This window comes from Carassius auratus, chromosome 15 (assembly GCF_003368295.1).
Source record: "Carassius auratus strain Wakin chromosome 15, ASM336829v1, whole genome shotgun sequence".
In the NCBI taxonomy this organism is placed as follows: domain Eukaryota; kingdom Metazoa; phylum Chordata; class Actinopteri; order Cypriniformes; family Cyprinidae; genus Carassius; species Carassius auratus.
In genome coordinates, this window is record NC_039257.1 from 3,398,095 (window position 1) to 3,414,068 (window position 15,974).

Consider the following 15,974-nt stretch of genomic DNA (forward strand, 5'->3'; position numbering starts at 1 on the left):
ACTTGAGACATTCCAGTGGTGAGACAGAAGGAAATACACATGTATAACAGAACAGAGGAACTACAAGAGAACAAATAAAAGAGCACATTTATAGTAAATGATACACATTAGAAACATATAATATCCAGTTCGTTTAGGTGGAATACATTAAGGTTGACATTTCATATAAAATGAACTTCACTCTAATTTAAGCTACTGTTAAATTGACACAAAACAAAGGTAAAAAAAAAAAAAAAAAACGACAGCAATGATTTACTTTTCACTTACCCACAGATGGGAGAAGACAAAGGAAGAGAGTGCATCTGAAAATTTGACACATATTTTTCTTGGTCTCCGATAATTAATCAGAACAATAAATTTACAATTCAGAAGGGTTCAGTTTGTACATTATCCGACCCGCAAATCAGATGCAAGCAGTAGAGTATCATCTTTCCTCTAACTCTCCCCTTTAAACATTAAAAATGTGTCTCCACCTTGAAACATAATTTAATTCAGGCTTAAGCAGTTTGTTGATGCAGCTCTGAGTTCAAAAATTGGCAGAGGTCTCAATGCCCTATTACTCCCCATTTTATATAATCATGCAGGCAGAAACGAGTTTCAACCTCATAACAGTGATCTACAAAAAGAAAAAAAAGCTGTATTGCCTTTAGGTACATGACAGTGAAAATCTTAGGGATAGTTCACCCAAAAATGAAAATGTTATGTTTATCTGCTAACCTCCAGGGCATCCAAAATGTAGGTCACTTTGTTTCTTCAGTAGGACACAAACCAAGATTTTTTACTCAAATGGTTGCAGTCTGTCAGTCTTATAATGGAAGTTAATGGGAATAATGGCATTGGGGTGAAAATCAGAGGTAAAAGACACACATACTGTAGTTTCTTGCAGAGACCGATTATTTCTTGTCTCTACACATCAGTGTACCATCATAGGCCACAGCGTTTAATTTACTTTTGTTTTTTGGACTTTCAAAGCTGTGATTCCCATCCACCTCCATTATATAACTGACAGACTGCAACTAATGGAGTTAAAAATCTCCATTTGTGTTCTACTGAAGAAACAAAGTCACCTACATCTTGGATACCTTGGGAGTAAGCAGATAAAACATCAAATTTTCATTTTTGGGTGAACTATTCCTTTAAGGTTAAGGAAAGGATTACGCCTTTGCTGGCAAGAGTAGAGCAGCAGCATGTTTTTGATTAGAGAATATATGTTAATGAAAGACACGCAGGGGAGAGGATGGAAAGTCAAATGACTGATGATCTTGTGACTGTAGATGCCCAAAAATCATGATTTAACTAAACTGTGATTCCTCAACGCAGTTTAGATCAAAAACAAAGCAGAAAATATTCTACGAACATTATACAAAAATGACTTAAAATAGAAAATATTTTAAAATGCTTTTAAAAGAGCATTAACTGCAGTCAGACATTACTTTGGGACACATGAAAAACTGAATTTTTCAGAGGTACATCAGCCAAAAAGAAAATCACATTTGTAGGTACACCAAAATTCACTCTTATGTTTATGTACACAACCTGACTCGATAAACAGCAGTTATATCAGCACCAAATCATTTCAGAAAATAAATCTGGACAAGAATAGGTTTCACTCTTCCTTTATTGAGATTCAAATTTGTACAAAATGGAGATTAGCGGTTAGACTTGGCCACTCTCTCCAGCTCATCTTTCTTCTTGATGGCATAAGAGTTGGAAGAACCCTGCAACAGACCAAAAAAAAAATTACTTTAATAGCAATCAAATAAAAAGATTCATAAGATATATGACTGTAGATACCCTGAAGGTGTTGATGGTGAACATAGTAAAAGTAAAATGCTCCAATCAGATTGTTTATCTTACCTTGGCGGCATTGATGAGCTCATCAGCAAGACACTCTGCAATAGTCTTGATGTTCCTGAAAGCAGCTTCTCTTGCACCAGTGCAAAGCAGCCAGATGGCCTAAAATCATAACACACAATAAGTGACCACTTTCACATAAGACCATATCTTTACTCGCCATTTCTGCGCTCTGCATTTTCTATGAATGGCCATCCAAATATTACAGAGTGTCTTGGGATAATAAAAGCACGTAACGAGTCCCTTAGAAGTCAACATGTATTTTCTTAATGCCATGTTCCTGGTCCCATTGTGAACATTTCATTGGTATTTTTTTCTCAGTCAGCCATTAGACAACTATTTAGGCAATTGTTTTATGCAAACTCTCACTCAAACGGACCTGGTTGACCCTGCGCAGAGGTGAGACATCAACAGCCTGTCTCCTCACGGTTCCAGCACGTCCGATACGAGTGGAGTCCTCACGAGGACCACTGTTGATGATGGCGTTCACCAGGATCTGCAGAGGATTCTATAAAAGAAATAAAAATTCCCAACATCTTAGAAATAGTTAGAACAATTTTAAATACAGCACTTACATTCAACTATAAACTTAAGCCAGACCAAAGGCAACCAGGCATTAATAAATCTGCAGAAAGCGTCGACTCACCTCCCCGGTGAGCAGGTGGATGATCTCAAAAGCGTGTTTGACGATGCGGACGGTCAGCAGTTTCTTGCCGTTGTTGCGTCCGTGCATCATCATGGAGTTAGTGACGCGCTCCACGATGGGACACTGAGCCTTACGAAAACGCTTGGCTGCGTATCTGCCGCTGGAATGAGGGAGGTATTTGGCATATTTCTCCTTCACGGCAATGTAATCCTAACAAGAGAGAAAAAAATACATGTTCATTTGTTCAGTCATATGAATTTCTACAGCCTCTAAATTATCAATGTGATCAAAATGTTACGGAAAATTGTACTACATGCTTTCTGCCATCTGATTTATAGCTTAGAACTATATTCTATACATATATATTTTTTATGTGATAGCTTCTATTATGCCTTTGTTTAATTTTATAAATAGGACTGTAGAAAAAGAGAGAGCGGGATTAGCAAAGGACTTCAAGTCGAGATGTGCTGTATGTCGAAAACACAAACCACGAGGCTATCAGCACTGACAACTTATACCTTTTTAATAAGTAAATGATCCTTTAGAATAATTCTAAAAACATTCCAATTCAGGTCACAATACATGTCTTTTGGCATCATTTTAAAAACCTAACTTTCATATTAGTTATCTTTTCAATATGAACATTTACTGGATGGAAACAACTTCGATTTACTTAATCGTACATATTTAGATGTGCTGAAAGTATTTAATATGATTAAACAGGCTTGTGAGGAATGCTATTGGACATCTATTAATTATTGTATTGAATCATGTTCAGTCCATCACAAAAGCAAGAGATATACAATATTTGTTCATCAATTTATATAAAGAATATGAATAGCATTAACTTATTTGCGGGGGGGAAAAAATAGACTATTTCATATGTCAGAGCTTACTGGCAAATATAAAACGACTCTCACAAAAAAATGTTGTCTATGAAAACACACCTGCAGGGAGATGTCGTTGATCTGCACATCATCTGTGCTCCATTTGCCAAAGAGTTTGATCTCTGGTGTTTCAGCAACAGCTGGCACAGCCTCCCAATCTTCAGCCATCTTTCAAAGCAAATGAGAATATCAGTTTATATACATAAGTGAATCCAAAACATCAAAGTATTCACACAGATGCAAAATAATCAAATAAAAACTAAGTTTGAAATAAGGACAAGAATATCAAAATAATTTTTAAATTGAAACAAGGCTACCCTAACGTATTACAAAATTAAACTAAAAAAAAAAAAAAAAAAATATATATATATATATATATTTATCTGTTAATACAGTTCATAACGCGCAAGACTGTGTTAAATACAATTTACATTGACATCTAAAACATGGCTGCCACGTTATGTTGAACGCATTAGGAATATGACCACAAACTACTCCAAATACACTCTAAACACTTTAAAAATCTGGCGAAGCAACTCAGTAATACAGGTAACATAATTAAATCACATGTTACTCTGTTCGAAAACCAGAAACCAAACTGAACCGGATTCGCTCCTGGTCTTTTCTTAAGATACAGCGGAGCGCTTAAAGAACACCTTCAAATTCATTATTTTACCGTCTTACATGTGACATATATGGGTAAAAATATGATTGTAAGTCTTTTAACAACCAGGTGTGTATACTTTGATGAGTTATGAAGGGGTATAAACGCTTTAAAACTGTTTTTTCTTCGTTACCTTCGCAGCGTGTGTGTCAATGGCGCACTCGAGCAGGCGGAAAGGAAGAGCGACACGAGGAGCGAGAAAAACCTCATTTCCGCTCAATGCACTTCCGAGTCGACCTCTTCTTCTGCGCTCTCATGTGAACGTATTTTTTTTTTAACTTTATTATTAATATTATTTTTGTTGTTGTTGTTGTTAATGCCAAGGTTCCAAAGAAAAAAAGTGCATAAATATCAACATAATGTACAAAGAGGTGACATTACATGTAAAGCACCATTTATACACGTATATATAACAGTAAATCAATAATACAAAACGAAAGCTGTAACAAAATTCATGTAAAAGATTAAATAAATTCAAGCTAATTTCAATTTAAAAGCTTTAAGATTATTTGAAGATATAGTTTGGATATAATATTGAACCTATTTATTAAATAAATGTAAAAAAAAATGTTTTGATAAGTGAATTTACTCAGATGAAAAAAAATAGAAATTAAAAAAAAAAAAAAAAAGAAAATAGAATAGAAAAAAAATTCCCACAACAAGGCTTACTGTTTACACACAATATTTTTATTAAGGCGTCATCACATAGTTTTATAAAATTGTATTCAGTTTTTATGTGATGAATATGAAGCAGACTACAATCAATACGACATTTCTGTCCCTGTTTAATTTCTCTCTTGTGCTGTTAGTTTTAGAAGAAATCACATCTTCGGTGATTAAACTTAACCACATGTCCTGTCCAAGGGCCAATTTACAAACAAACACCTTGTTCTTCCTTCTGTCTAGAACAAATACAGTGGATCTTGGGTCTTTATAATAGTTAACCGTTAGAGGGCAGCAGAGCCAATACCACTTTGCTTTGAGCATAGGTTCTCAACCAGGGGCCCTTTAGGGGTTCTTCAGCATTTTAGATTTAATTTATTCATTTTTGCTAATTGTTTTGTAATTTATTTTGCAAATTGGATGACTAATGGTGCCCGGACAAGATTAGAGCAAATTAACTCTATTTAAGACTTCATGGACTTTTTTGGATTATGATTAAAAATCAAAACGCATGTCAGTGTATTCCCTTAATAAATGTACTTTATTTTGTACTTCACTGTGTTTAATTGGTGTGTTTTAATTTAACAAAATGTCACAGTTTAAAGTTCTCATAAATATTATAAATATTTCACTCCATTAAAAAAATACTGTAAACATTTAACCTTTCTTTTTAAAATAATTTATAATTGCAACAATTTGAAAAATGAGCATAAAATCAAATGCAGCAATGAAAAATAGCATTCATAGCAAATACAAAACTGCGATACACATAGAATATTAATTTAGAGTAAATAGGCCTACTTTTTGCTTTGTTATTACATGATGTTATTATTATAAAGACATTGACCTATTTCTATTTTAAAATAAATTAAAATGTTTTTGTGATACACATTTACATTTTGGAATAAAGCTTAAAGATTTTTTTTATTGAAACGTTTTCTGTACACGGAGACCTCTGATAGCGTCGGGGGCTTTTATTTTGAAATCCTCCTCGCTGCAGGTTTGCGGAAGTCCTCGCTGCTGTTCGTGCAGTGGTGCTTGTAGCCTGCCCTGAACACACACACACACACACACACCTATACATACACACACACACACACACACACACACACGGTTGTCCGCACAAAACAGGCTAAGAAACAACAAACCCAAACATCATATTCCAGGACTTCACGTACACCGCTGTTCTCTAGAGAAAGCCCGAAGGAGACTGAGATAAGGTGTGGTGTTGATGTAACGTTACTTCTCTTTTGTTGGTTTTTGTTGTGTTCGAAAGTGCATGCAGAGGCCTATCACAGCTATCATATGCAAAAACCACAAATGCATTTGCGCACAAAGTCTGATTCGGCAGAAATACTTATGGAGGAAAGGGACTTCTCATCTTTTGTGGTTTGCACAGCCATCATTTAAAGATAAACTAAAGAAGTGGCCAGACATATCTCTGTCCATCACACTGGGCCTGTGCTTGCGCAAAAGTACTGAGCTGGGCTTCACCCCAAGAGAGCAACTTGGGATTTTGAACCAGTTATGATTCTAGGTAGACAGCTGACTAGATTTGAAGTAAAGCCACTCTGTCATTCAGATTGATGTTCATTGGTTTATATCAAATTTAGACATGGACTGCAGATAAGCTTCACAACATCTGCTGATTTGCATAGATATTGTTGCTGTATTCGTAATGTGTTGTTATTAACTGTTTAAATGTGTTCAGAGCTGTAAAGTGTATTATCTGCATTGTCATCTACACGTATGTCCCCTAGTCTCTCATGAAGTAAATGAAAAGTTTTACAGTAAGTAAGGATGCAAGTGTGTATGCTACTGCTTTTTATTAGCCATCTCCTGAAGCTTTTACTAGATACTAAACTGTCACTGAACTAGCCTTATGGTAATCTTAATATTACTGGTATCAGCTAATAATGTTGTTAAATATGTTTTACTGTTTTCTTGTAAATGATATTAATGGTGATGTTATTCATATGAATTTTATGAATTCTATTTAAAATATTTAACGGTTAATATTATTATAGTAAAGTATAAATTCACGTCATCATTGTATAAGTTGTCACAATGTTAACCTGCTATAAAACAACCTAAATGCTATATATTAAAATAAATATAGAAATAAACATACAATGTCGTATCCAATTTCCTTAATAATAAATGGAAGTTCTGTACTTCACCCTTTTGTTTTCATTTAAATATGTAAAATCACTTGATTTTGCGCTTATCTGTTTATTTTGTTATCCAGGTCTACATTTGGTTAATTAAACTTTCAGTTTCTTTATAATAATTTCAAAGGTTTTGCTAAATTGTAAAACTACAATATGTGGCGTCATCAAAGTTGATTAATTGATTAATAATATATAATAGACTATCAGAAACTGTAGTCAATAAATTGTATAGAATTACAACATATGAAACACACTGAAACCAACATGAAAAAAAATTACTTGCAGTAAAAAAAAAAAAAAAAAAGATTCTATGATTTACCCCTTGTAGCATGTGACAACAAACCCCAGTCTCCTGCAAATAAATTAATACATTATTGTTCAACTTGACAGTAAATCTTATTGTTTGATTTCTGACAGCTTGCACATATTAACATCAGGTGCAACAGCCATAATTGGTGTAAACATAACGTGGCTGATCAGACAACCTATTATCGGTCACATGCGACCACCGCAACTTCAGTGAAGTGAGCGTTTAGAGATGCATCCATCTACATGTACCTCAGCATGCCAGTCGTCTGTCTCAGTGAGCCGTGGCATCTGTCTGGGTTCAGGGTTGTCGTTTGTGTTGGGGCAGACATGGCGAGTGTTTGGTCACCAGGTCAAGGATTTGGCCTACTTGCACAAGCTGCGTGGAGATTAACCGGGCGAACGTATGGTCCTGTGACGCACGGATCCCACAAGCTGCGGTATTCACAGCATATGTGGCAGCATAATAGTAATTATTAATAATAATAGTGTAATTGTGTGGTTTTTGGGGGAAAGGTTATGGAAAAAAAACCCTGCAGCATTTATGAATAGCTTGTATTCAGGTTAGTTTTTATTGGGTTTCTGTTTCATTTCTTATAAAGCATGCTTGAGTTTTACTGCTTTGATCTTTATGCAGCCGTATTCATTGAAGATATTTTTGCAGCACATTTCCTGTTTGCTTTGTCGACTTTTTTGGTATGGTTTGTTCGAGACACCTGTGTTTTTGTTATTTTGTTTTGAACAGCAAGTGCGAAACTGCACTCTACTACAGTCATTCAGCTAGTGGCACATGGCTACTACTGAGTGTGCAGTGCATGTGTGTGTTGTATATGTAGGGTGTGGTTGATGCTGACATGGATTGATCAGTGTGTGCAGGGTCAGGTTTGTTCAGCCTGATGATTCTGGATTCCAGTCTTTATCGGCTGATCTACTTCCTTATGTCAGATGAAATGTCTTCAGAGTTATGTTGTTGGCAAAGTGAGAATGTCCTTATTCCGGTTTGCTACATGTTTGGTTTTAGCTACATTTCATTTGTCTTCCTGCGGTCAAAGAGTAGCACATGAGACTAGCAACCACAAGGTCATGGGTTCAATTCCCAGAGAAAAGCAAATGCTGATAAAACATTTGTTCGTTCCTTAGTTCAATAATCTGCTCATTATTTTATTGGTTTGTACCTTCTTTTTTTCCCATGTGTTTTTGTTTAATCTTTCATTAGTTGTTTCTCTTTGACTTTTACAGGTGGGCTCTCTGCTACCTGTTTGCCCTGGTAACATCTTGCCATGCCCTTCCCTTTTGGTAAGTCTCACAAGTGTCCAGCGGACATTGTGAAGAATCTAAAAGACAACATGGCCATTCTGGAGAAACCGGACATTTCAGACAAGAAGGCCGAGAAGGTATTGAAGATGTATGTAGTGTGTGTAAAGATATGTGATGTGTTTGAGCCTGTACTATGACTATTTCCCATTAAAAGCCAGTAATGAGAGGGGTGTGTCCACAGGCTTCTGAAGAGGTGTCCAAATCTCTGCTGGCCATGAAGGAGATTCTCTACGGCACGAATGAGAAGGAGCCGCAGACAGAAGCCGTGGCTCAGCTCGCTCAGGAGCTCTACAACAGCGGCCTGCTCAGCATCCTCGTCGCAGATCTGCAGCTCATCGACTTTGAGGTGCTTTTATAGACTTTGGAGTTTAATAGACTAGGCCAGAAAATGACACCAAACTTCACCAAATTGCAGAAAGTTACTCAAAATCTATTGAGCAGTTCTCAAATGCTGTTGTTGTTTTTGAATTACATCAAGACATTTACTTTTATTTATTTAGCAGACACATTTGTGCAATGTATGAGTCAAAACGACCTATGCCTGACAAATGAATCATATTGTGATGTGGAGGTGTTCAGCTTTTCTGGTTTTGAGGCTGTAATGACAAAGCTGCTCATTTATTAACATTTTATTTGTTAACAGAAACTAACAATGGCCATTTAAATTAAATATTTATGTAAATCTTTTGATGATGATGATGATGATGATGCTTAATTATAAATAAAATTTTATAATTACAGAAGTTTCAACGACCGAATGGGTTTGCACTTTGTATTACAGATAAATGCATTTACAGTATTAATTTTAAGTCATTTTTTTTCAACCCTTATGCGTTGTTGGGGACGTTTCGTCCACTAGGGGGTAAAGTTGAGTCTTATTTTGGCCACGACTGTGGGCAAATTCTCTAATCTTTCATTATGCTCGTGGATGAAAACATCCACTAAATTAAACTGCTGTAAAAATGTATCAGATAAATATTTGTTTCAGTTTTTTTGCAGAAATCTATTATCCAAGATTTTAACTCTTTAATTACCAAGTTCATAAATGATGTCACTGATTTGGGTGGGGGGGACACACAAAATGACTTCTTTTCAATATAAAAAGTGATAGTGGACTGGATATTTTTTTTTTACCATTTATCAAAGTCTTGGGCATGTCAAAGGTAAGTAACAAGATTGGCTTTGATGCAATGTTAGTTTTTGGGCAGCATTAGATTTTAATTTTTTCTCCCTCATTTGTTGTTGGTGGCTGTTTTTGCCCCTTTGACATCCATTATAAAGATGTTTTGATTGCAAAGCCATGACACCATATAATCATGCATTCTTGATTGTTTGTGGTTTTTCCTTTTTGGGAAGAGGTAAAACATTTTTATTTTTACAGTTGATCACTAGGTGTGACCATTAACCCTTTAGATAGGCCTGTGCAAAAAAAAGGGCTTAGTTTCTGGCTTGTATATGACATCATTTATGAACTTGGCAATTAAAGAGTTAAAATCTTGGATTAAAAAAAAAAAACATTTGGTAGTTTTGATCAGGACTGGAGTTGATGCAAAAAAATATAAAAAAAAAAAAAAAAAATGAATCTGATACATTTTTAGAGCAGTTTAATTGAGTGGATGTTTTCATCCCGAACACAAAGAAAGCGTAGTGAATTTGAACATTGCACAAGGTTTAAAATGGCTACTTCTACCTGATAAACTTTTTTAGAGCTTTATGTAACAACGGGAGAATTTTTTTTTTATTATTATTTTTTTTTAATTAATTTTGCATGGCTTTTCCAGGTCTTAATATTAATACATTTTAAAATTCCCTTGATATAGGTTTTCCAAGACTATATTGTATGAACATTGATTTTGATCTTAAATTATAAAGCAGTTGTTAAGGAAACAAATTAGAGTAGGAAATAAAATAACCACTTATATCTGATTTTTTTAAACTGTTTTAAAGAATATTTAGTCTCATCTAAAATCATTTTAAGCCAGCTGTGCTGAGGCCCCCTAGTGGTGCTCAACTGCCTGGTTGAGAATCACTAGTCTAGCCCCTTAACATAATTATTTCAACTATAACTTTGTTTAATAGGTAAGAAACAACCATTCAGTTGAAAACATGAGGTGAAAAACCTTCAGAGATTCTCATCTAATCAGAAGTGGCATTTTATTTTGCAGCTGAGAGACGTTAGTTTGATACCAGTTGTAAACTTTTCTCTCAGATTCCCATTTCTGAACTGCATGATGTGTATTTTGATCAGTTGAGCTTTTCAAAAACTGCTCTGCATGTTATTTGTGTTTAGGGTAAGAAAGATGTGGCGCAGATCTTTAATAATATTCTGAGACGCCAGATCGGCACACGGACCCCTACAGTCGAATACCTGTGCACTCAACAAAATATACTCTTCATGCTGCTTAAAGGGTGAGACGTGTACACAAAAATATTATGAAGACATTTATTGGTTTTACTTCATATATAAACCTGCATCTTTGCAGTTGTCTGACTAGCTGACTAGCTCAATTAGCTTTTTCTGATTTAGAGGCTGGTGTTTAGATCACATCTCAACCAGAGAACTGGTTTGGTGACTAATATGAAGCTTTTTTAATACAGGATTATTTTAAGATAACCTTATGAGTAAACTTTCGCTGTGTGTGTGTACATCAGTGATATTATCTTATATGTGAATATTTTGGAAGTTCCCTGTCAAAATATAAATTGTTATCGTTATTATTTTTACAGCTTGAGAACTTTTTGTTTTGTTTTATTGTATAGAAAAGAACTGAGCAAAATGAACATTAGTATCTCCTTTTCGGTCTGCGAACGAAACTCAAAACATGTTTGGAACTACATGAGCATGCATGTATGTTGGCAATATGTTTCTGATGTTGAGTTCCTGTCCTTTCTGTAGTTACGAGTCTCCAGACATCGCTCTGAACTGTGGGATCATGCTGAGGGAATGCATACGGCACGAGCCGCTGGCCAAGATCACCCTCTGCTCCGAGCAGTTCTACGATTTCTTCAGATACGTGGAGATGTCCACCTTCGACATCGCCTCGGATGCATTTGCCACTTTTAAAGTTAGTGTTTTTGTAAATATACACGCTTTGAGTGTTTGTGTTGTCTGGGAGGCATCTTGGATTATTTCATCTTCAGATGCAGTGTATAATTATGATGTCTGAAGGAGTCCATTTGTTGGGTTTTCTTCCAGGATCTGCTGACGAGACACAAACTGCTCAGCGCTGAGTTTCTGGAGCAGCACTATGACAGAGTGAGTCACGGGCTTTTCTGTCACTGGTTTGCTTTGCTTCATTGTCTGTTGTTTTTGGATCTGATTGGATCTGTCAGTCATTCTGCAGCGGGTTTTTCTCAGAACTGTTTGCATTTGATGTGAACGTCAATACAATTGGAAGTGATTTGAATTTTAAGTGGGCCCAAAGAGTAGGTGAGCACTTATGTCTGACTTCAAAGATGTCTTAATGCATTAGGTAACAAAATACCAAGAAATGGTAGTAGATCTTTTCTCAGAACTAACATTCATATTTGCACAATGACTTTTAATTAACTATTGTAAAATTAATTTCATTAGATGCATGAAGTCAGTTCCTCTCATGTTCTTCAGAATAACTGTGGGGAGGTTTCAGTAACATTTGGCAACCAGGTGTCCAAATAGTTTTGTAATATTCTCTGTAATAATTTTGGACTGTGTGTGTGTGTGTGTATACGCTGTTCAAAATTATTACAAAACTATTTGGCCACCTAGTTGCCATTTTTATATATATATATATATATATATATATATATATATATATATATATATATATATATATATATATATATATATATATATATATATATATATAAATATATAAATCAAAAGTTTGGGATCGGAACGATTTTTAATGCTTTTTAAATAAGTTTCTTATGCTTATCATTGCTGCATTTATTTGATAAAAAATACAGGATTTGTTTTATTGTAAATATTATCACAATGTGTTAATATACATTGAAATCGAATTGTTACTGTCATACAAAGCTAAATGTTTTAGCGTCATTACGTCAGTCTTTATTGTCACATGATCCTCCACAAATCATTCTAATATGCTGATTTATTATCAGTGCTAGAAACTGTTGTGCTGCTTAATATTTTTTTGGAACCTGCGATACTTTTTTCTGGATTTTTTTGATGAATAATAATCTAAAAAGAATAGCATTTATTTAAAATATGAATATTTTCTAAAAATATACACAACCATTCAAAACTTTAGGGTAAATGATTTATTTTTTTATAAAAAATTAAAACTTTTATTCAGCAAAGATGTGTTAAATAAGAAGTTATAGCAAATATTTATATTGTTAGAACTTTTTAACTTTTATTCATCAAAGAATCCTAAAAACATATATTTTTGAGGATACTGTATGAGAAGCCAAACAACTTTTTATTTACTGTGTATCTCTTTCCTGTCTTTTTTCCCCACTTTTGATCTTCAGTTCTTTAGTGAATATGAGAAACTTCTTCACTCCGAGAACTATGTGACTAAGAGGCAGTCGCTAAAGGTAAGAAATGGGTAAATCTGTGTGTTGTTTGTGCTTTTTTTAAATTACCATCCGAAGGTTTGGGATCACGGAGATTTTTTTTTTTGTCACCAAGGTTGCAATCATTTGATCAAAAATACAATAAAAATAGTAATATTGTGGAATATTACAATTTAAATTAACTGGTTTCTATTTTAATATATACGCATTTTAAAATGTAATTTATTATTTTAATGCAAAGCTGAATTTTCAACACCATTATGATGCATTATGTCGTTTCTCTTTGTCTCAGCTTTTGGGAGAGCTGCTTTTGGACCGGCACAACTTCACTATAATGACAAAGTACATAAGCAAACCAGATAACCTCAAACTCATGATGAACCTACTGAGAGACAAGAGCCGCAACATCCAGTTTGAGGCCTTTCATGTATTTAAGGTTCGAATTGTCAGCTGAATCTTCCAAGTTCAACACTCACCGATATGCCATCCCAAAACCTGTCTCAACGTTCAACATAAATTCTCTCTCTATGCATTTAGGTGTTTGTGGCCAATCCGAACAAGACCCAGCCAATCCTCGACATCCTGCTGAAGAACCAGACCAAACTCATCGAGTTCCTCGGCAAATTCCAGAACGACCGCACCGAGGACGAGCAGTTCGGCGACGAGAAGACCTATCTCATCAAACAGATCCGAGACCTCAAGAGGCCAACCCCGCAGGACGCTTGAGAAGGCCCACGATTGTATACCAATGCATGGAGGACGTCTAGACAGTCTTTAAGGCAGCGTCTAGACGGTGTTTGGCTCTCTGGGACGTTGAGTGGCCGCAGCGCTGGGCATGTTTTTGTCTTTTGCAGGAAGCGTTAAATGCCGTTTGAGCTCGGTGGGCGAGAAATATGAAGACAAGGATGAAAAGTAGTCTTGCTTCGCTGGACATTCAACCTCTCCCCCTACAATGTTTTGTTCTCATGTCTCAAAAAAACGAGCTAAATGAACCGAAAACATGGATGTTGATGCTGCTGCTTTATTGCACATAAAGAAGGAGGGTTTTGTAACTCATACACAAACGTACACTCAAATGTCTGTTGATGCTTATTGGATGTTAATGACATGCAAAAAGCACTTAAACACACTCCTGTCAGCTCTTTTGCTCATTGTCGACTAAGTGAAAAAACGCAAATGTGACGCATAAATCATGCTTTGCACATTTCACTTATCCCTTTTGAGTGAACGTGTACATAGGCTTTTTCATCTTTAAAGTTTCTACCAGTGTTGACTGAGGAGGGTTTAGTGATTTGTTAGAGTCGTGACTGTGATGTTGAACCTGATTTAACTCTTTCCATTCTTCTCTCATCGTTAGTCACTGTGCAGAGTGGGTGGAAAGGAACGTTCTTTTGTCTGCTTTGTGTGATTGTGACCTTTAAAGGTTTGTGCTCTGATTATGATTTCTAATACTAATTTCAGTATAACTAACCCCACTACTCATACCTTTTAGTTAGTTTATATGTAAAATTGTCCCTTGTTTGGATAATTGGATGAGTTCATGGGTGAAATCTCACAAATAAACATGTCTAGGTCACATCTCACCCCAAAATCAAAAAAGAATATATATTTTGAGATGTTCCTCTCAAAAGTTCTCCTTACTTTAAAGTATCTGGTCTTTTATTTTTTCCGAAGTAATTTTCATAAGTGTTTTTTTTTTTTTTTTTTTTTTTTTTTTTTACTTAAATTAAGTTTATTTTCATTACTCATTTACATAAGTAAAAAGTCTGCACAGGTACTAATATATTTTAAACAAATATATACAATATACACAATTATTTAAATATATAAATATACTTATTTACAGACTTTTGTAAATTGTGCATTACCGAAATTGTTGCATAATTGTCATCTTAGAAATCTTTAATTGTGTAACCACAAACAAACTATGATTTCATATATCTGTCTTTTCAATTTGGGATGAAATGTGACCTGGTCAAATTATTTTACTGGTTTTTGACTAAATTCACAAGCTTATCTTCCTTTTGAGTAGGTTTTTATTTGGGGGAAAAAGCATGTGGGACGTTATAAGCAGCAGACTAATCGGAAATGGTTGGACGTAGAGAAACAGCTCATATTAGCACCTGATTGTGGCTGCTGAGAGGAAATTGGAGAAGTCATGTCCTTTATGAATGTTTTATTTAGGTTTGTTTTAGCAACAGTGCAGTGGTTGATGGGGGTTGTCATGTAATACTTTGAATCTGTTGAATGAATGAAAAACCACACAGAACTGAAAATGAGTTGGAGGGTTTGGTTGATCATTTTCGAGTTATGGTTGGCATTTCTGCTCTCTTACTCACAAGACAGCCACAATCATCTACCATGAAACCCACCATTTCTTCCCTAAACGAAACCAGGTGTTATTCATAATGGTAACTCTTACTCCTTTTCAATGCAGAACTAAAAGATGTTCTACCGAATGTTTACAGTACTGGTCAGAATACCAGGGATTGACTTAACAGTATTTTATTTTAGTGATACCATACCTACAATAAACTTTACGTAGTTTAAAGATGTACAATTTTCATTTTTCAGTCTCAGCATATACTGTTTATGTGGTGACTGGCAACTCACCATTGGTTGGCACATGTAACAACAGCCAATCACAGTCATCTTGTATGCCTGACATCATAATGGCCCAGAGCATTAGGAATTCAGAGAATTAGCAAGTTTATCTTGCATATCAGTGCATGTTTTTATTTTGCAGCCTTAGATGAAGCATGGACGTCTAACGGACGGCTGGAAACCTCTCGGCCTGCTGTCTGTTCAGTTAAACAGTCCAATCTAACCTATGTAGACCTGGCCCAAGTAATAAGACTTGGGCACAAAAACGGTGGTGTTTCATCTGATATGTCAACCAGACTAACAGTTGGAAATAAAGTTTGGAATAAAATTGTTTCTGCTGT

The 15,974-nt window shown here is 35.2% G+C and overlaps 2 protein-coding genes across 3 annotated transcripts; one reads left to right on the plus strand and one right to left on the minus strand.

Annotated features, from left to right (window-relative positions):
- Positions 1-1,600: 1,600 nt before the first annotated feature.
- rps5 (ribosomal protein S5) lies at positions 1,601-4,294 on the minus strand. The gene is made up of 6 exons (XM_026281750.1): positions 4,185-4,294; positions 3,448-3,555; positions 2,501-2,710; positions 2,234-2,362; positions 1,858-1,956; positions 1,601-1,718 (listed from the first exon to the last, which is right to left on the minus strand). The coding sequence occupies exons 2-6, from the start codon at positions 3,553-3,555 to the stop codon at positions 1,650-1,652; spliced, it is 615 nt and encodes a 204-aa protein (XP_026137535.1). The 5' UTR covers positions 4,185-4,294; the 3' UTR covers positions 1,601-1,649.
- A 1,445-nt stretch (positions 4,295-5,739) lies between these two features.
- LOC113114765 (calcium-binding protein 39-like) lies at positions 5,740-15,964 on the plus strand. Of its 2 annotated transcripts, XM_026281751.1 has the most exons (9): positions 5,740-5,934; positions 8,431-8,585; positions 8,690-8,854; positions 10,799-10,917; positions 11,405-11,573; positions 11,705-11,764; positions 12,985-13,050; positions 13,322-13,465; positions 13,567-15,964. In XM_026281751.1, exons 2-9 carry the CDS (start codon positions 8,472-8,474, stop codon positions 13,753-13,755), a joined length of 1,026 nt encoding a protein of 341 aa, XP_026137536.1. In that variant the 5' UTR covers positions 5,740-5,934; positions 8,431-8,471; the 3' UTR covers positions 13,756-15,964. The 2 variants fall into 2 exon arrangements, with proteins under 2 accessions (XP_026137536.1, XP_026137537.1); XM_026281752.1 differs by lacking the exon at positions 5,740-5,934 and having other exon boundaries at positions 8,464-8,596.
- Positions 15,965-15,974: the final 10 nt, after the last annotated feature.